Raw genomic sequence first — 21,199 nt, 5'->3', positions numbered from 1 at the left:
GAAGGGGGTTGCCAGTTATTAACTTAGACCTTCTTGTGTGCATAAGTATACTCTTTGCACAATTCAAAAGGCAGAACAACAACATGGGGCCAAGGACGGCTTAATGGGAAGGCGCCAGCAATAAAGATTGCTCCCCACAAAATTACTGTCTCTGATGTGCCCAGTCTGGTGCACAAGCAAGGCACCATGCACCAGACGGAGTGTTGGTAAGATTAGTTTACGTGATTTTATATTATTACACGTCTGTTTTATCATTCTTAGATTCTCCACACCCACAGAGACACGACACAAACAATCCTCTGTGTTTTCGGGAGTCGCAGGACCTCAGCAGAGACTGCAGTTTTCCTCAAACCTCTGGCCTCCCACACCCTGGAAAACAAGACTCTACCAATAGGTAAAGCTCTTTTTTTTCAGCACACCAATAGTTTTGCATGGTTTCAATTTAATTTCATTCTGCAATTCAATGCATGATATAAAAAACAAAAAAACAAAGCAATAATGAGATACACTGCCATAAATTTCAGTCAACACCCACATTCCTAGCTAGCATCCAGGCTTTGACACTGGCAATTTGCAAGGATTTAGTGCTGATAAGCCTTTGCCTTTATGTGAGTGATATCTCAATGGCCTTGCCTTATGTTAAAAGGGGGTTGCTTAGCTCCAGCTGTTTTCTTTTTTTCTGTTTTTTCTAACGTGGGTCCAAGCCATAAAGGGCTCAGATTAAGGCAGATGGAGCTGTGGCTAACTATGGAGCCAAGATTAACCTCTGCTATGGCCCGCTCAGACTCACACACACACACACACACACACACACACACACACACACACAAACACACACACACACATACACACGTAACATGTACACCCAAACACATGAGTGTGTGTGCTCTTATACAGTATTTACACACCAATCAATACTGGGAGAAGGAATGCTGTAATGACTTTTTAAGGCCTTGCTATCCATTAGCCCCTTTACAAGGTTGTGATATTGACAAGCAAAGGCTACACATACCAATCAATGTTTTGGTGTATTGCATACATAGTGAATATGAGATTGGAAAAAGTCCAATCTGGTCATTGGCAATAGACAATCATGTATAGGAAATCAATAAGCCACTGTTAGTACTGACTCATTTTTATGTATTGCTCTGTCCCTGCAGACAATTACAGTTATGACAATATTTTAGATGTACATTTTATTTAAGTATTAGCCACTAATATCACTAATATTGTTTTAGCCACATCGGTGGCATGGCTCTAGGGATGGCAGTGATTGTCTGGGGGTCGGTCCATCACTTTGACTGAAATATCTCAACTGCTATTGCCATACATTTTCTTATAGATAGTCATGATCCGCAGAGAAGACAACTTTATTAGCGCTGTGATTTAATGAATTTTCCTCTAGCACCACCATTAGGTCAAATTTTGAATTTGTCCAAAACTTTGTTTTGTGACTAAATACTGCAGCCTCAGATGTTCTTTGTGTGTAGTGCTAATTGACAGTTGTTGGCATGCTAACACTCTAAGCTAAGATGGTGACCATTGTAAACATCCTACCTCCTAAACATCAGCTTGCTAGCATTGTAATTGTGAAGATGTATGCAAGATGTATGCATTTTGATCATAGCTATGCACAGCCTCTTAGTCATGTTTCCACATTAATTAAATCTGTGCATGGTTAAATGTACAGTCTTAACTGTGTGTAGTGTTTTAATGTGTGCATCTGTGTGTTTGTTTTTGCAGTACCCACAGCTCTGAGGGTGAACGGGCCGACCAATGGTCTGGGTGTTGATGGGCGTCCTCCCTTACTGAGCCCCTCTCAGGTCTCCTTAGGGCCTCAGGGTCAGGGCTATCGCACAGCTGACTTAGGAGACAGTCCAGGTCAGCCCTTCTCTTTCCTCTCTGACAATCAACTCACGTATCTGTTGGAGCACAACATGTTATATATTCATTACCTGGTGCTTTTGCTCTATTGTTTATTTTGATGTTGCTCTCTGTGTCTGTTTTTCATGTTCAGTATCTTCTGCCATGAACTCGGGCCCTCCGAAGAAGCGCCACCGGAGCTGGCATCCCTCCTCGTTAGTGCCGGTCCCACCAACAGCAGTCCCTGTTCCAGCCATCCGACCAATTGTTTGTTCCCCAGGTCAGTTCGTGCTTCCCCTGTCAAAATGACTGTTTGAGCTCTAATGTATTTAACATGAGTCAGTCAGAGCTGGGTTGTAAATTGAACCTCATATGTCATGTATCTCCTTTTATGTTAATTTCGCTTTGTGTGTATATGTGTGTGGTGTGTTTCTGTGCCGACTATGTTGTTTACAACCCCCCTCTTCCCTCCCTCTGGTTTGGAGACAAGTATACCACATCCCTGACGTCTGGTTGTTAGGGATGATTCACTGAGCATCTCCATGGAGATAGAGATGGAGAGTTTGTAGCAGAAATTATTTTAAAAATTGCATGATTGAAAAAGACTTCTGCCACATCATGTAATTGTGGTTATACATACCACCATTATTTCAGATAAATTGTCTTCCCAAATTTTTTTCTGTGATCAGAGTACAACAGCCACAAATGCTAATGCAGTGTTTTCTGGCTAATCTAAAAAAGCTAATATGGTAAAGCTTAACCTAAGACTAATCCTAGTATTGACATGTTATTCCTTTAATTCCATCCAGGTTCTGTATTAGGAGTGTCCTCTCCTCAGCCACCGGCAGCTGGAGTCATTCAGCCCCAACCTGTCACAGCCGGAGAGACGGTCATCGTCCCCGACAACCTGCTTACCAGTTCAGGTGTTCGCCCTGTCATCCTCATCGGTACAAGCTTTATTTCAGTGATCTGCTCATTCTTTATACTGAAAATGAAGCACCATCTCACAGCACCCATCGAAACAACCATTGCTAATCTCAGAAAAACAGAATCTTACATTTTCAGAATAAGTTTTCAAAGCAAATTGAAAATTAAGTCATGCAGGTGATGATAATCAGCCACTTTTAGAAGTGCGAAGTTAGAGAGACATATGAGTGGTTCACTGTTTTTGCTGCAAATGTCTCTCATCATATCGCTATCTGATACTGTTGACTAACAAAACAATGTTTCATCCATAAAAGATAGTTCAACTCTATTTCAGTGAAAGCTGAGCTCAGATAAATTTACCCTGTGCTATATTCCCACATTCATCACACTCATGCGTGCCTAGCATAGAGAGATATCTATTTTTCAGAGGTTTTCCTGTATTTCAGCCCATATTCAGATGACACAACTTATTTAAAAATGAAAACATCTGTGATTTCTCTCATATTTTGATTTGATCCAGAAGTCTGACAATTTTCCATGAGATGGATGCCCATTGTATTTTGTATTGTATCCATCCCCAATTTAAACTCTGATGTTAACCCTGTTGTACTTGTTTTCAAAAAATAAGTATCTAAAAATCAAACTTTCAACTGAACTTTTAACTACTTTTAGAACAAGCTACAGATTATATTTACTTGTTATCACATATTTCTTGCCTCTATATGTTTCAGTTATGTCTAATGAAGACTTCTCTTTTCAGGGCATGGCACTTTACCTTATTTCTATGGGAATGTCGGGGATATAGTGGTAAGCCCCCTGCTGGTCAGCTGCTATAAAAGCAGCCAGCTGACAGAGAAAACCCTGGAGACTTTGGGCGTCAACAGAAATCAGCTACTCAGTGTGGAGACGATGATTCTGCTCACTTTGCAGTATCTTGCACGTTTAGGTAAGCAGCAAACACAACCTCACATTATGTCTTTCTCATTTGTTTTTACCAGAATGTTGCACGGTGGCTCTTATCAAACACACAGGGCAGCGGGGGTGGATGACCATGAGATGCTGGTGTCTTATTCAAACACAGACACATCCCTGGCAAAATAAATATCTAACTTTGGCATATGTATGACCCCAGGTGAACTAAGGTGCACCTTTCTCGAAATGACTCATCAGTGGTTTGATGGTTTTGATATTTCAATATTTCCCGCAGGCTCCGAGCAGATTCCACTGAGGGAGGAGCTGGAGCAGATAGTGTTGAAGGCCATGCTGTGCTGTCCCGGGGGTCCCGCCATCTCTCCGTCCCAGCTGCCCTGGTTGGCTCGACTGGAAGCCAGCGTCTCTGGAGGCAGCGTCCAAGTCGTGGTTACCCATAACTCCTTGGGAGAGGGCATTTCTGAGTCACTACGTTCTCTCAGTGATGGTCCTCAGCACCAGCAGTGCCTGCCTACCTATGTGGTCATCATATGTGCCTCTAAAATGAACAGCAACGAGTTCTGTGTGCTTGTTTTGGGTGAGTTTTGTAGCCTGGCTGACCCATTTCATCATTATTTGGACTTTGTTCATATCTTATATTGACTAATTGACTATATTGACTTTGCAGTAATGAAATCTAAATCAATTTTTGAACACAGGAAAATACCAAGCACGGGCCTTAGCTGAAGGCATGCTGACAACCAATGAGTTTCTGAAAGAAATCAGCTATGAGCTCATCACAGGGAAAGTCAGCATCTTGGCGTCTCACTTCAAAACCACGTCACTAGGTGAGTTCTGCATCCGCAATACATGCGCTCTTTGTTTTGCTTGTTATCTGATGAAGGAAATAAAGTGAATGCATGTGGTGTCACACATACATTATTGATGATGTTTGTGGTTATTGCGTTTGTGTGATTGCACAATATGTGAAAGGGAATATTTGGGTGCAGCTGTAACCCCCATCTCTGGCTCCGTTTCTTTGCATGACTGTTGTGATTGGTTGTTTTTAGGGGACAATCTGGACAAGCAGCTGGTGCGATACCAACGCCGACGGAAGGGACAGGTCATCCAGCCCTTTCAGGGGGATGTCACTGACCACATCCACTCTCAGGAGGCTGCCAGTATGTCACCACCCTCAGACAGAGGTTTGACTGCTCTCCATCGAACTCACTGTCCAAAACTGAACAGCAAAGCACAGTAGCCAGTTTTTGTTTTTTTTTACCAACCAAAACAATCAATATTTATTTGACATAAAATTATGTCACCCAATCAAGTGGCTCATGGTCCGAGTAAGAGTGCACTAGAGGAAAAGTGAGGCAAAGACCAAACACTAAGCAAACACCACGGAAACAAAATATGGCTCAATATGTTGCTGACCACTTTAGTGAACTCCACATTTTACTGGCATTTGGCACATGTGGGTCTAAAGTCCAGACCATGGCCATAGTCCTGTTTCACTCAGGAATATCACGGCCTCTTATTAGTCAAAAGCTATATAGCTTCATTGTACTGGTCAGCTGCTAATGTGAGACTTCTTCACTCTATAAACTACAACAAGTTTATAGCAATGTTTGTCTTTGATAGCAGTATTCTCCACATTTTAAATATCTGTATTACTTGAGGCAATTTATTATTTTGTTGCACATTAAATCAACAACGATATTGATGCTATGAAGTTATTTTTCTTCTTCTACGTTTTCCTGCAGCAGAGCTTTTAAATAAGGTGTTCCAGATCTATCCGAACCAGCTGAGTGTGGCTCGCAGCCTTCTCTCTCAAGTGTGCTCCATCGCCGACTCAGGGACCCAGAACCTCGACTTGGGGCGCTTCTGTAAAGTGGACTTTCTTGTTTTGGTCCCGCCCTCTCACATTCTGGTGCACCAGACGGCACAGCGCATCCGACAATCAGGTTTGCGTCCAACAGCAACGACACTAACAAAAGATTCTAGGATGAATTTTATAGAGTAGTGGAGTCCAATCCAGTGTTGTTTCATTATGTTGTGGCGAAATCAGGTGAGTCTCGTTGTTGATTCTTTGTGTTTTTGTTGTTTTTTTTTTCTTTGCTCAGGGGTGCTTGTGGACCTGGGAATCGAAGACATCTCCTCAGCCCATCAGAAATCAGACAAGTATGTGGTGCGACTGGACGGTGACGTTCACGCCAGGATGGAGGCCTTCATGAAGAAAGTCAAACAGAACCCCTACACCCTGTTTGTCCTCATTCACGACAACTCACACGTTGACCTCACAAGGTACGGAAACATAGGAAGTCCCACTTAAAGATTATGAGAGCTGACATTGTTTTGCTCTGTTGATAATCTGAGGCTGTGTGAAAATATGAGTTGTTGTGGCTGCAAACGGTGCCATTGTCCCTTTTTATACTCTGATTAAAGTGGAGAGAGGAGAACAGCTGCAAGCAAGAGAAAACAAATACAGAAAATCTTTAACCTTGAATCTTGGTAAAAATCTAGGCCACATCATTTGGGATGCCTGTGTTTTTTTTGTTTTTTTTTGTCTATTCAAAGATTGCTACTGCTGCTCATGCCAAGACCCTCTGTTTATCCAGGCAAACTGCTGTTTTCCCTGCCAGAAACATAAAATAGATCACTTCCTGTTTTCTAGTGCATTTTTTCTTGAGAATGACCTACAATGCACTAAGTAGTTAGAGGAGCAAATGCAAAAGCTTTTCCACGAACGATGCCCCTAAATGAGTTCTTATTTGTGAAATGTTTTTTAACAGCTATGGTAGGATTCCTGCAGGAATCTAAAAATAACCATCACAGATTTCAAACACTCTGCCCCACCCTCTGTCCAGTGCTCTGTCCGGCTCTGTGTGCCATGGGGAGCTGCAGGGTCTCGCTGACCGGGTGGTGAACTGCCAGGAAGTCCTAGATGCCATGAACCTGTTGGTCCTGCAGGTCAGCTGTTTCCCATACACACTGCAGACCCGCCAGTCCCGCATCAGCATCCACAACGAAGTTCACTGGCCCTCTAACAACAGTCTGGTAAGTACTTTCATTTTGACACCAGAATAGCCTCTACAAATTTTATATCAAATATTTTTATTGGATTTTTTTTTCAATTTAGACAAATTCGGGGGCTCCTTTAATGTTTACACTAATTCACAAACATGTCATAAAATAAAAAAAGAGGAAAAAGAAAGGGAAAGGAGGAAGAAAAAGGAAAAAGGAAGGCATAACCGACTAATTACCCTTTCACCCACCTGCCCAGCACTACTTAGAATTATTGAGTTTGTGTTCATTTGTGCGTTGTTGGAGAAAAGAAATAAATGGTGAGCATATTTTTAGAAATTGCTTCAGTTTATCCTTCAAGATAAACCTAATTCGCTGTAGGTGTAATGTATCAGTTCGGTCTGTGATGCACATCTTCACTGGAGGAACTCCAGAATCTAAATACATGTTTTTTTTTTATCTGCTTGATCCTCATGAATTTTGAAGCTATATTCAAAAAGCCTACAATTTACAAGGTGTCAAAATCAAACAAATGTAAAGAGATATGGTTCAGTAAAAGGTATAAAGGGATAGTTTGACATCTAAGACATTGTAATTCTAAATGTTGTCAAATTACACTGTTATTGTAACATAGAGATGCCAGTTTGTAAATGTGGTGGTGTTGCTACTCCACCTGGTGGATGGAAATGCACTTACATTAACAGGAAGGTGAACTGGAGCTTCGCTGCTCTTTCAGATTTGCCAATATTTCTGATCATATGACACATCTTTTGCGCTATAACCACTGAATCTTAAAAAAAGATATCAGACATGGATTTAATTCATTGTACATTAAATTGCAATACTTTAATGCATAAAATTGTCCGAACTGTCTATTACTAAAAATATAATAATTCTATAATAATTCAAGTGCATGCAAATTCAGTTTTGTATTTCACAGCAGCAGAAGAATGTTATTGTCGCTCTGTATTATGTATTATCCTTTATCATAACAGGCCAGACTTACGGTCACACAAATCTACGTGGTCATGAGACAATTAGCAGGAAAGGAAAGCAGACAAAAATTGCTGCACAGAATTAGGTTTATTTCTTGAACATTGCCTTTGTCATTTGAAGAAGTCACAAGCTGAAAAGGTTTGGAAGCACAAATGTTGAGAACAAATTGCACTGATAAGAGAATATGCCATGTTCTTAGTGGATGCAGTAATTTACTATGAAGACTCAGCCATGTACACTTTTCCTCCAGCAGGGGGAGCAGTCTCCTAGTGAGGTGGTCTACTTTGGCCTGAGGGACTACAGCAGCTCCCTGCAGTGGGGCGTGGCCAGCCCTATTCTGCGCTGTGATGATGCTTTTGAGAAGATGGTCCACACTCTCCTGGAAAGGTCAGTATGGGCTGTTGTCATCCAACGTTAAATCTTTTACACTTGCCTTTTGTCAAATGGCACTCACTGAAAACTGAAGGAGTCAGTCATTTTCAGAAACTCAAAACTGTCAGTGTGATGATAAGAAATAACACAATGACCTGAAAAGCTCACAATAATCTTCTGTTTCTTGTCCCAGACATCCGCACCTACACAGCATGGTGATACGCAGCTACCTGCTGATTCAGCAGTACACTGAGGCCATGATGGCCCTGACCTCGTCCCCGTCTCTGAGAGACCACATAACCCCAGAGACTCTGGCTATGGTGGAGGACCTGATCAATGCCCCGAGTAGACAGGGCTCCCAGGGCCGGGGCCACATGCTGCTGGTCCGTGTCCCCTCACTACAACTAGCAATGCTGGCCCGGGAACGACTGGAGGATGTAAGGGATAAGCTGGGGCTCCAGTTGTGCTTCGCTGTGCTCCTGGGAAGTCCTGCCTCTGAACTCAACCTGCCCAGAAACTTCACCAGCCGCCTCAGGGTGAGAATGACGTGAAAACATGAGTCAGCTCTTTTCAACATGCTTTCTACTAAAATTGTAGATATTTAAACAAAGGGACTCTGGCTTATTCAAGCAAGATGTGTTTCTGAAATCAGATCCATGACTGAGTCACTCAAGTACATCAGTGTTTAAATAGATAGAATTTGGATGAAACTGGGTTTTAGAGAGAAGTCTGAAGTAATTATCAGGGAGCTGACTTTATTCTCAGAATTGTCTCATTTCATTTTCTCAGACTTTTTTCTCAGACTATCGATATCTCAAACCTAATTTAAACCACCAGAAACACCAAAACCTCTCCACTGAAACGCTGACAGATCATGTGTTTAGGCTTTATTCATCTTCTGAACAGCATTCAGTGTTCACCTTTTAGTTTAGACTACTAATAGACTACTAAATATTTACCATTGTTTAATAATACTATATTATCAGTGTCTAAAACTAAACATGAGCAAACATTATGCACTAATTGTGTTTTGCATTTTGCTGCAGGCATGGCGAGGCTGTGAGAATGAAGACTGGGTACCGCACACCTATGAGGATCTGGAGGGGCTGCCCTGCATCGTCATCCTCACGGGAAAAGACCCTCTCGGAGAGACTTTCCCCAGGTAGTTTCATACCTCACAATACCACACTACGCATTCAACATGGCAGTATATCAGATTCTCTCTCATCTATTATTGCTCTTGCTGTTGCAGTGTCTTTTGTTTATGCGAGTGTTGCTTTACAAATCTGCATTCACTCAGTGTGTCTTATCTTCTCTACAAGAGAGGTCCTGTTACTTTCTGTGCTGCACCCAGTCCGTCAGTCCCGTGTCGTGTATTGGTGTTGTGTTAGTATCAGTAAATTTATAGCACCTTCTAGCTTTCGGCTATGTATTTTCAAAATGAAAGATCTGTGGGAGAGAACATGGAAATATACATGAACGCAAATTCCAAATATATGAACATTTCTCAGCAGCTATCTTCCTCTTCGTGCTTGTGCTCTTCTAGGTCTCTGAAATACAGCGACCTGCGTCTGATAGACTCCAGCTACCTGACTCGTACAGCCCTGGAGCAGGAGGTGGGTCTGGCCTGCACCTACGTGTCCATGAGTATTGTACATGAGCCCAAGAAGACCATAGTCCCTCGGGAATCAGACGGAGAGAAGGCTGCCACCAGCCTGAACGATGGAGACGAGCTGGAAAGACCTCAGAGCAACGGCAGCGCTGCAACCAGAACTTCGGGTTAGTCCCTAACCTCACTGAGACACTGAATCTTAAGATTAAAGATGCAAACACACAACAACCTACTGTGCTGCGGTTTTACAGGGCAAAATTTGTTATTATCTTTTCACATTTGACTTTCTTCATGTCTTCACTCAGGTTCTTTGGCAGAGAACGGAGTCAGTTCATCTGATGTTGCAGACTCTTTCCAGAAGCCCTCCACTTCCACCTGCCCCCCTGAAGGTGCCGCCATCGCAGACGTGGGCACGGTGACACAAGTGTTCAAGCAAGAGTGCGATTCCCAGCTCTGCTCCAACCCCTCCAAAGCCTCCAAGGCCCCTCCTTCCCTCTACTCCGGTTCCTCTTCTTCTTCCCCCTCCCCATCTTCCTCCTCTCCCCAGAGGCCCAGCCAGTCCACGCAGTGCGGCCAAGACTCTAAGCCCACTCGAGTGTCACCGCGGACGGTCATCATGTCGCGAGCGGCGTACAACCTGCTGGCGGGGGAGTCGGGCAGTCAGCTGAGCTCCTTCTCCCTGCTGCCTCATGCAGATGTGGCATGGAGCAGCCCGCTGAGGCCCCTCATCACTCACAACCTGCAGGGGGCAGAGCAGAGCATGTACTACCGCCAGTGGACCGTCGCCAGGCAGCATCATGCCGATTACGAGGCTCCAACGGTGTCGCATCCAAGACGCTTGTTACTCAGTGGACCGCCACAGGTAACAAAACACAAGTACTGCTTCCCCTGCATCATATGACCTGTTGAATGAATATCAGCTATTCACAGATAGAAAAACGGATAAGCTGAGGATGGATGACTGATCAATAATGCTGATTTGCTATTACTCTTCCTGTTGAAAATGCAAAATTCAGTCACTGCAGTATTACAGGGAGGATTTTTTTTTTTTGTCCTTTGCTAGGTGGGGAAAACTGGTGCCTACCTGCAGTTTCTCCGTCTCCTGTTCCGGATGCTCATCAGACTGTTGGAGGTGGATGTGTATGATGAGGAAGAGGAAGAGGAGGAGGGTGAGGATTGCTTTGACTTCCTGTGTCACTTATTTTGACTTCACATGTTCTTACATTTATCAGATATTTCAGAGTGGTAATTCAGTTTTGATTCAGTTTTTTTCTCATTTTCAGAAACATCAGAGGTTACAACTCCAGTAAACACCCAGTGGCCTGACATTGAGGAAATTCGAAAGCTGCCCTTTGACCCCTACCCCCGAGACCCTAAGTTCAGGAAGGCCAGCCCTGTTTTCTCTGACAAGATTCTAAAGTTCTTAAAAGGTCAGCAGAAATGTGCAAACACAGCGTTTTAATCTGCTTTTGTAAATAAACGTGTGCAGTAAATGGATGTTGATTTAACTGAAACACTCGTGAATGTGTTTGATTTTTATGTTCGTATCTGCAGATTTTAAGCAGGAAGGAGAGAGCCAAACACCAGCCAAACGAGAGACCAAGTCTATACGTCTGAGCAGGTTTGCCACCCACAATGCCTTTCATCACTGCGAGCAGTGTCACCACTACTGTGAAGCAGGCCCAGCCTCACAGGTGAGTGCAGTCCACAGACTTACATCAAACATCTGAGGCACTCAGCTGCTGCCTTGTTGCAGGTTTATAAATGCACCTGCATACTATATATCCTGACCTGTCAAAATACTTTGACAGTTGAAAGCTTTTTACTCTCTGAAGTCATGTCTAATGGTGACCTCTCTGTGTTAATAATGCATATCTGTGTGTGTGTGTGTGTGTGTGTGTGTGTGTGTGTGTGTGTGTGTCTGTCTGTGTCTGTGTCTGTGTGTGTTGTAGCTGTCGGAGTGCACCTTTCATGCTTTCACCTTCTGCTCGTCCATGCTGGGGGAAGAGGTCCAGCTCCAGTTCGTCATTCCCAAAGCAAAGGAGCAGCACTTTGTCTTCAGTCAGCAGGGCAGCCACCTGGAGAGCATGCGCCTGCCTCTGGTCTCCAGCAAGGTGAGTTTACCACTCCCTCCCCGTGTATAAAAAAAAGCACACAGATGTTTCAATGTGTAGGTAAGTATATATCTAAAGACAGCTAAAGTTCAAACCCGGAGGCATCCGTCAGAAATGACTCCTTTGAGTCGTTCTGCAGTCTTTATCTCAGCTGACTCACACTCTTACTTTTCTTTTTATCTTTGTCTGTCTCCAGGACCCCGATCTGTTAAAGAGTCCAATCTTCACCCCGACTACGGGACACCAAGAGCACGGGCTGCTCAACATTTTTCACGCCACTGAGGGCGCCACCCATGTGCACATCCTTGTGGTTAAGCAATTTGAGATGCCTCACTACAGGAAGTACTGGCCCAACCACATCCTGCTCGTCCTGCCGGCTATGTTCAACAACGCCGGAGTTGGTAAGCAACTTACTGGCTTAACTGAACTGAATTATCTTTGTATTGAATTCTCCACGGATACACTGTGGAGGATGGGTATCGTTTTACTACAAACAGCAAACTTATGCCATCAGGATTGTTTGAAAGATGCTATAAACACATAGAAATTATAAATGTTGTGGCTTCATTTGGAGAAAAATAAACTTATACCAATGTCCAGCACTTTTGATCAATCACACAAACACAATAAACCACATCTCCCCAGTGTTTTACTCTTTTTATGAAGGTGAACTTGAATAAAGTCAAAGGTGTCCTTTAAAATGTTGTTGTAAACAAACTAATTTTCTGTTTACATCCAGTGTTTTTCACTGAAAAAAATCTCACCTCTTCTGAATATTTTGAATTTTTGCACTCGCATTTTCTTGTGCACGCATGATACGGACCAAACAAGAACCCACTCATAAAAACATTGCTCCATAGCACTACATGTGGTCAAAAAAACTCCTTTGTGGTAGCTTTAAGTTGACGTCACCTTGCAATCTATCATACACAGTCCTACATTTATTGCAGTCACATTTCATGGTTTGTTTACACGAGGTAAAACGTTAAACATCGTCTTGACCAACTGGAGAGAGTCATAATGTGCAGCGCAGTAGTCTGATTTGTGAGGAAGCCAATCAGGTGCATGGCCTGTCTGAAATGGGTGTAACTAAACTAAAATGCTCTTAGATAAGTGGAAACAGGGGTCAGTGAGTTTAAGACACCCTTGTCTAGTGACAACGTGGCCACATGCAATATATGTTGTCAGGATAGACCCAGTACACTTTGTCCTGAATATTTAAACATGTATGCTCAGTCCCTTACGGTGTTGACTTCTCTGTCTTTTCTGAAACTTTAAGAGTTCACTTGTAAAGTTGTATTGCATCCAGTGCACACACTTTTCAAATTTAATGTTCAGCTTTTCAATTTAATTTGCGCTGTTTATTCCCTCCTGCAGCTCTGTTTTTTTTTTTTTTTTTTTTTGGCTGAAGGGCATGATAGGTGTAACAATTTTGAGAAAGTATAAATGAAAAAATTGACACATTCGCTCCTGTCTGCTTAAGGCGCCGCTCGCTTTATGATCAAAGAGCTGTCATACCACAACCTGGAGCTGGAGAGAAACCGACTGGAGGAGCAAGGTGTCAGGAGGCAAGATGTATGGCCTTTCATCGTCATGATGGACGACTCCTGCGTGCTCTGGAACGTCCACCAGTCGGCAGGCGGCAGGTAGTAACTGTTTGTGATTTGTGAAGTTTGCAGAGAGAGGAGTCGCTGACCGTAATTCAAACGAATTATTATTCACTTTTGAATACTTTTAGCTTTTAATTTTTTATGATGTTCAAATTTCATATTTATAATTTATTTATAAAAAAATTAACATTTTCAAACTGCATTGACCCAAAATCACATTCTCATGTTTGTGTACCCTGTCCTCCTTTTGCTCTGTCTCTCAGCGAGACATCAGATGGAAGTCCAACCCTCACCAACGTGTCTCTGAAGACGGTGCTGCAGCATATGGAATCCACGCCGAAGATCTCCCTGTACGCAATGTGCGGCACTCGCAAGTGGAGCAGCGGCCTGGCTCGCAGGGCTCCCAGCCGCCCCTTCAGCCGGTGTCATCTCCACGACTTCGTCATGCTCAACGTGGACCTGACGCAGAATGTTCAGTATGACCTTAATCGGTAAGTGAGTAGGAGACGGTAGCCAGTCACGCAAATATAGTGATGTGTGCAGTGTCTTGATGTTTTTGGTCGCGCTCTTTTTTATTTTAATGCAGGTACAGCTGTGAAGAGGTGGACTTCAATCTAAGGGTGAACAGTAGTGGGCTGCTGCTGTGTCGCTTCAACTACTTCAGCCTGATGAAGAAACACATTCCAACTGGGGGAAGCAAAGACTTTCAGGTCAAACCTAAACTCATGGTAGGTGTCACTACTCAGACAATATTGAATATATTTTGTCTTCTAACAATATGAAACACCATCTAACACTTAACTACTTTCTCCTCTCTCCAGGAAATAGAAAACTCCGCTCCGATCAGCCCGTCCCAGTACGTTTGTGCCCCAGACAGCGAGCAGACCCTCCTGGATGCCCCGGCCCAGTTCCTGCTGGAAAGGTTCCTGCAGAGCTGCAGCCATAGACTGTTTCCAAAGGCTGTTCAAAACAGAAACAACCCAGTTCTGTCCATCGACAGCTACCTCAACATCAGCCCGGAGGTAAGAGCTCCCAGGAGTTTGCAGTTGGAAGCAAGAGAGAGGACTATTAGCATCCTCCCTGCAACTTAAACCTACAGGAAGACTTAACAGTCAGACTGCTCTCTTCTGGGATAAAGGGCTCATGCTGAATTTCATATATTTGAACATACTGTTTCAGGGGAACCGCTCTTAGAAAAAAAAAGAAAAAAAAAGAAAGTGAAACCTGCTGACTGAGTTTATTTTTGAATGTTCTCATAAGCCAAAGTTTGTTGAGTTTTCTTAACCCACAGAGAAGCATGTTGCATGATTTCACCATCTGTTTTGCTTGAGGAAACTGCATTTACGCACATGTGCAAACAATGAATGCCAACCATGCATATTTGTGCAGATGAGGTGTTAACAGTCCACACACTCTGCACAGCTTCATTATCTGCATACCTACACACATTTCTTGTGTTTGGAATGGAAATAAATCACGATGCGCAATTGCATCGTGATTTATTTCAAGCAGTTAAATGTGCTTGTAAAGACGTCCCCAACAGCTTCCTATAGGGATTATTAAAGTTTCACAATGATTACTTCATTAATTCTAACATAAAATGTATGCTCTTCATGTTTCCTTTAGTTTATTTGAGTGGGGTTAGTAAAGTTTAAATTGTCTTATCATCTGCTGCAGATTTCTGTGTGCTACATCAACTCTCGTCCACACTCCACCAACCTGAACCATCAGGGCCTGGTGTTCAGTGGCCTGCTGCTTTACCTCTGTGACTCCTTCGTCGTCTCCGGACTCCTCAAGAAATTCCGCTTCCTCAAAGGTGACCCATTAGAGCAGTTGTAGATGATACTGCTGCCTCTGTAGTCTGTTGTTATATCATCTATTTCAAGTTGTATGTGACTCTATGTTGCCATTGTGGGAATAAAAGACGAAACATCAGGACAAGCAGGCTTTTAGGCTAGTATTCTAGTTTTGATCTGCGCTTTCTGATCAAAGTTTTGATGCGTGATCGTGTCCGCAGGTGCCACCCTCTGCGTGATCTGCCAGGACCGAAGCTCGCTGCGTCAGACCATCGTCCGACTGGAGCTGGAGGACGAGTGGCAGTTCCGGCTGCGCGACGAGTTTCAGACAGCCAACTGCACCGAGGACCGGCCCCTCTACTTTCTGACTGGCCGCCATGTTTGAAACCTGTAACTGCTCTGAGTCCGGACTGCTCTGCTGCAGAAGCACAATCACGAATGAGGAGTAGGTTCGATTCCAAACCAGCCAGCAATCACAATTCTTGGCATCCCACTGGAAGGTCAGAGAGGATTTTGTTGGAGCACAAGACCTGAAGTTCCCCACAAGTGGACACATAGGCCACCTATAATGTGGCTTTTCCTCACCTGTACTACCACAGTGCACTATGGCTGGCTCTGGAGAGGGTCAGTGCATGTCTTAAACTCTTGCTTGTTGCTGGGCTTGTCTCCACTTCAGCTTTTGTTCTACTGAAAAACAATTTGCTGTGGGGGGAAAAAAAAGCACAGCTGAAACTGAACTTTATTTGTTTTGTTGTTGTATTTGGAAAAAATGGACGCTCTCTGATCGATAATGTGACTATTTGAAGATTTGTAAGTGTACATGGACTGTGACTACAGTATGTCCTAGGACATACGTGTTTATCTTAGGGTTTTTAAGGGAGATCCAAGGGTGGTCGCTTAAAGGGGTAAAGCTTTTCTCCCTGTTCACTGTGTATTTTTGGCTTTAATGTTAGCTGGCACCAAAGACACCCTCAGCTGCACCTTGCCTTTTCTCCTTCGCTTTCCTTGTCCCTTCTCCACCTGCTCTGCCTCTCAAACTCCACGACACTTATCGGCTATATAAAAAAAAAAAAAAAAATCAGCCCATTACATTAAACAAATATAAACATAGAGGTTGACCTGCTTTGGATTTCTATCATCTTGAGTATCAAATTCTACTTTAACCCCAGAGGGATTCAAACAATCAACCTCCGTTTGAGCTAGCACATTTAAACTCTCTCTCTCGTGCCTCTAAAATATTTCTGTGGCATTGATAATCCCTCTGACAAAGAGCTGTGGTGGTAGTTTCCAAAATGACTTTCGTATGAATTTTTCCAAAGAATATTTTCACAGCTAAAGAAAAGTACAAGTTGTATTTGTGCAACTCGTCTGCTCATGTGTAATTCCACTCGGATGGTGCAACATGGACGTGTGTTCTTACGGATGTATTTTTCATTAAGGCATGTACTGACTTAGATTCTGGGTGTTTTCATTCAAGAATTATGTTCAGTCAGTAAATGCAACATGATAAACAAGCGTCCTCATTGCCAAATCTCCTGCTGCTGCCTGAGGATTTCACCTCCCATTGTAAAGCTCAGAGGCAGATTGGATGTTGATGATCGGCGGCTCATCATCCACGTACCTTAAACCCGTTCTCCCTCGACAAAACAAAGGGTAATCACAAAGAGAAGGCTACACAGTGTCAAAAGCAGCTGACCAGGTCAATTTATATACTTGAAAGTGGAATGTTTTTTATATTTTTTCTGCACAGGGTTGTCCAAAGAATATGCCTTAAGTGACGTTTCATACAGTCACTGCTCAAGTCACGCATTTTTCGGACCAATGAGAATGAAGAAACCATTTAACTGTGAGGAGAAGAAATGTTTGTCAGAGTGAAGCAAGATGGAATAATTGGATTTCAGACTACTGTACTGTTTAAAGCTTTGTTTACATTATTAATATATTGTATCACCCCCTTAACCACTGAGGGTTACTGATGTTTTTTTAGTCTTGTGTATCTTTTGCCCGTATATTTTGGTCATAATGTCTTTCTGCAATTTATGTTATGTTGCAAAGGCAAGAAGAATCTACCTAGATGTGTCCTTAACCATATGTCTGTATCCCCTCCTGTTCTTGTGTTGGATTTTTATTGAAAATGAAAATCAGGTCCATTAGGGATTCTTATTTATTTGACATGCGTTTTGGACTGATAATCATATTGAAGTGTAATATTTGATTGCATGCTTAGCTCGCTTAAACCAAGGGAGTGTGTCCTCTTCAAAACCATCCATGAAGGCTTTGCACAAGACCTAAACGAATGATTCTTAGATTTACTGAATGTCATTGGGGGACGGAAAAATGTGAACTTGCACTATACAAGTTGCCAGCAGAAGAAAAAAAAGAAAAGTATATTTCCGTATAAGCAAAAACAATTAAATTAAGTTCCCCAATCCCCCAGAATTGCTCCACTTATAAGACTGGTGATCAAAACGTTTTTGTCAAACTCCAATGGTCCATAGAATGTGTCTTTCTTTTTGATAATTTAACACTTAATATGCAACTTGCTCTCACAATCTTCACTGAAATGTGTTTGAGAACCATGTACCATTGGTAGCCTTGGTGTCTGGGTGATCTACCTCATGTTTACCATTGTGGTTGTGGGCTGTGAACATATTAGAGCCATGTGATTGTTGTTGGAAATTTATGAATGTATTAAAAAGGACTTCTAAATTCATTTCTGTGTGGGTTATTTTTTATTTATTTATTTTTTCTCTTTGGTTTTCACCTGGAAATCTGAAGACATCAGCAGTCAGGTGTAAATATTAAACCTGAAATCATTGTATTCCATGTTTAACCCTGAGCTTTTACAAACTCACCCTGTGCAAACAAAGCTTATTTCAACTCACTGGAATGTATTTTAAATTCTAGTGAACATTCTTAAATATGGGAAAACTGTATAAAATGATACTCAAGACATCTAGGATGTTTTCACAGCTATAAAATGGGTTAGAGTAGGTCACTCGGTGTAAACATCATTCAGTTCTTGCCCTTTGTAACTAAGGCAAAAATATTATTTTAAAAGTTGAATATAATACTGAAAGTGTCTGTCTTTAACTCTGTCACAGTGCAGTTGTTTTGAATCCAGTAATGTCTTTTATGGTTTCGTTGATATACCCACAACAGAAAAGGTGAGCGCAACTCCAGAAAACACGAGCATGTATTGTGTCGAAGTCGCCACAGAGCCTCTAACATGGTTGTTGAGTGGTTGGAGTTGAATTCCAGTGATTTATTAAAGACAGATTTATTTTTTAAATCAAAACTTTGTTTGTTTGTTTTTTTTTTCATTTTTTATTTAATCAAACTTTGTAGAAGCAAAAAACACTGTGCTCACCCAAAGACACTGATTTGGGTGAATCTTTTTTGGTACTTATTTATCAAATTGAAAAGCTTTAAATCCCCTTTAAACTCAGATTTTTGGTCATTATTTCAATGACCTTCCTGTGTATCTGCTCAGAATTTTGCAAGTGCATTAATGCAAAACTTAAGCAGTGTTGTTGAAATTCATGCGCAGCCCTGTCTCCAGCCTGTGATTAATAATCCTCTCACTCTCCCCTCTGCCTTCAATCCCAGATCTTTTTATGCTGCTAAAGAGTAAAATCCCAGGCCTCTTGCTCATTTCCTAAGCACCATCCTTTCTTTCCCTAACACCTCTGTAACCATGCTGTGCCCAAACACAATGACCCTTATCACTATCAAGGGCAGATATGGCTTCATAATGGATGCCAGGATCTTCTCTGGCTTCACTGTAAGGGCGCAGGGGCATTGTTGGTCCAGGGACAGTCCTATTTCAGCTCCTGCAAGGTAATATTAGAGCACACTTTCCATCAACCTACAGCCCCTGTGTGATATAACACAAGGCTATTTTCAGCCAGCTGCTGTCAGGAAAGGATAAGGAAGGGAGGGCAAAGTGGCTGGCATGCTGATTCTTGCACCTCATAATTGCTCTTTTGGGAAAAGCAGAAAGATATTGTGCACAAAGCTCATGAGAGGCTTGTCTCTAAAGATTTCGGATGTCCTAAAGTGATTCATTGGTCCAATGCTTACAAAGAGGGCGAAGGGTTAATTGACTGTTTATACAATATGTACAGATCTCCATTATGCTGTGATTTTGCTTCTCAGATTGATGTCATTGTTTGATTTGTGCTCTTGGCTGATATTTCAGCAAATGCCTTTGACAGAAAAAGAAAACGTCTCCTGATAATTCCCTCTGACCGATTTCTTTCAGATATTGAGTCCTCAGGCAATGCAGTACTTAATATTAAACTACTTTTAAACACATGATTAAACATATCACTGATGCTACTGTGAAATATTTTATATCACCATAACACATAAAACACCGTTTGCTTACAGATCTATAACTATAGAATTATGCAGAGCACATTCTCACATGAGCAGGGATATCAGCCACAATCATAACAGAGGGATTCCTGCAACATAATATCAATTTTCATAGATGGTAACCAAGAGTATATCATTCATCCCTCTTGGCAGTCTACTCTAATTACTCTCAGGCTTCCACAAACCATCTAGCTAAAACCAAAGCTCATCTGTCTGTGTGCTTATTGGGGGGTTGGGGTGAAGGTAAGTGGAGTGCCGGGGGATTACAGTTTGCCTTTGGTGGATCACATCCACTACTGCAGCGATGCATATCCTATCAGCGGCTAAGCCTGTGAGTGTGGAGTGAGTCAATTCCAGGGAGCGAAAACCCAATACTGTGATGTGAGAGGAGAGGGAGTGTGACCCTGCAGTGACACACCGGTCACGCAGCAAAGCCTGCTCCAGCGATAGACTGTCAAATGTCTTGCCTCCAAGGGTGAGGTCCTGCGTGAGCTGACGAGCGTCTGACCATACGATCTGGATATTATCAGTATTTACCCACAGATGTGAATCCTCAAAAGAAAAGAAAAGAAAAGAAAGAAAGAAAGAAAGAAAGAATGAAAGAAAGAAAGAAGGAAAGAAAGAAAGAACTGGAGTACATGGTCAGTTGAGCAACCTAATATACCCTTTTAAAAAAATGCACTACAAGCAAAAGCACTGGAGACAATAGACAAATGCACCTAGACTCTGTTTAATAATTTATTAAATACAGCATATTACACTCATGTTGATAATGTGCATATACTAGTACTTATACTATAGAGACACTTCTTTAATTTAAAATTTTATTGCTGCACATTTTTTCTTTTTTAAGTAGTGTACAAAATGAAATGCAGCATCCTATGAAAAAAAAACAAAAAAACACAAACATGTCCTTTGTGCTACAGATTACGAGGTGATGTTAAGGTTCAGGACATGATGACGCTGACGAGACACATGCTACTCAATGGACACTTGGCAGAACAAACAGACACCAAAATTCCACAGGAACAGGAAGTCCAAAAATCCCTCATGCAGTGCATTACTGAAAACCTGGCCGCCAGTCAGATCTGCTTGTTTCATCGACGCCAACTCATACACGGTAGCCAGCCGCTTGATCATTGTTGGCAAAACAAAAAGAAAAAAAAAAAAGACTGACAGCCAGGTCCCATTAACGATACTACGCATCTCGTAAAGCAACATCCACCACTTTGAACAGCCAACATATACACTATCTGTCTTCCTATGTGCATTACTTCATTCACACCGCTGTATCTAGCACCCTAAGACTTACTAACAGAACTATCCACCAACATTTTCACATAGAAAACCTCATGGAATTCATATACTTCTATGTTCAGCCTTTGGGAAATACTTTCATATATCGAATGAAATGAAGTGCCTTGCATTAAGGAATTAGAGGCATGGTAGTTTCAACTAAAATAGTGCAATTTCACATTCCTTGTCATTAATGAATTATTCTCCATATTATACATTTGTAGAACTATTTGGTGTGCGTAAAGGTAGAATGTGCGAAAATAAAAGTGCATGCAGAAGGAGGTTAAGGAAAGAAAT

At 42.1% G+C, this 21,199-nt stretch overlaps 1 protein-coding gene across 3 annotated transcripts in view; it reads left to right on the top strand.

The window, feature by feature from the left end:
* The window catches only part of greb1l (growth regulation by estrogen in breast cancer 1 like), a 49,159-nt gene extending 31,226 nt beyond the window's left edge, over window positions 1-17,933 (top strand). For 2 of the 3 annotated variants that reach the window (XM_022757963.1, XM_022757964.1), the window contains exons 9-34: window positions 1,744-1,881; window positions 2,018-2,143; window positions 2,673-2,810; window positions 3,551-3,736; window positions 3,998-4,297; window positions 4,419-4,547; window positions 4,770-4,904; window positions 5,466-5,666; window positions 5,826-6,006; window positions 6,570-6,759; window positions 7,973-8,109; window positions 8,288-8,630; window positions 9,141-9,256; window positions 9,641-9,873; window positions 10,012-10,568; window positions 10,770-10,875; window positions 10,990-11,136; window positions 11,261-11,400; window positions 11,659-11,820; window positions 12,017-12,221; window positions 13,304-13,466; window positions 13,694-13,921; window positions 14,017-14,158; window positions 14,252-14,452; window positions 15,108-15,246; window positions 15,448-17,933. In XM_022757963.1, the coding sequence (XP_022613684.1) occupies window positions 1,744-1,881; window positions 2,018-2,143; window positions 2,673-2,810; window positions 3,551-3,736; window positions 3,998-4,297; window positions 4,419-4,547; window positions 4,770-4,904; window positions 5,466-5,666; window positions 5,826-6,006; window positions 6,570-6,759; window positions 7,973-8,109; window positions 8,288-8,630; window positions 9,141-9,256; window positions 9,641-9,873; window positions 10,012-10,568; window positions 10,770-10,875; window positions 10,990-11,136; window positions 11,261-11,400; window positions 11,659-11,820; window positions 12,017-12,221; window positions 13,304-13,466; window positions 13,694-13,921; window positions 14,017-14,158; window positions 14,252-14,452; window positions 15,108-15,246; window positions 15,448-15,611 (4,907 nt within the window). In that variant the 3' untranslated portion in view covers window positions 15,612-17,933. The remainder of the gene's footprint in view (window positions 1-1,743; window positions 1,882-2,017; window positions 2,144-2,672; window positions 2,811-3,550; window positions 3,737-3,997; window positions 4,298-4,418; window positions 4,548-4,769; window positions 4,905-5,465; window positions 5,667-5,825; window positions 6,007-6,569; window positions 6,760-7,972; window positions 8,110-8,287; window positions 8,631-9,140; window positions 9,257-9,640; window positions 9,874-10,011; window positions 10,569-10,769; window positions 10,876-10,989; window positions 11,137-11,260; window positions 11,401-11,658; window positions 11,821-12,016; window positions 12,222-13,303; window positions 13,467-13,693; window positions 13,922-14,016; window positions 14,159-14,251; window positions 14,453-15,107; window positions 15,247-15,447) is intronic. The other variant, XM_022757965.1, reaches the window with a different exon arrangement.
* Window positions 17,934-21,199: the final 3,266 nt, after the last annotated feature.

The sequence above is a fragment of the Seriola dumerili genome, unplaced genomic scaffold, assembly GCF_002260705.1.
Source record: "Seriola dumerili isolate Sdu_G_001 unplaced genomic scaffold, Sdu_1.0 BDQW01000291.1, whole genome shotgun sequence".
NCBI lineage: Eukaryota > Metazoa > Chordata > Actinopteri > Carangiformes > Carangidae > Seriola > Seriola dumerili.
This window is presented reverse-complemented; position numbering and strand designations above follow the sequence as displayed.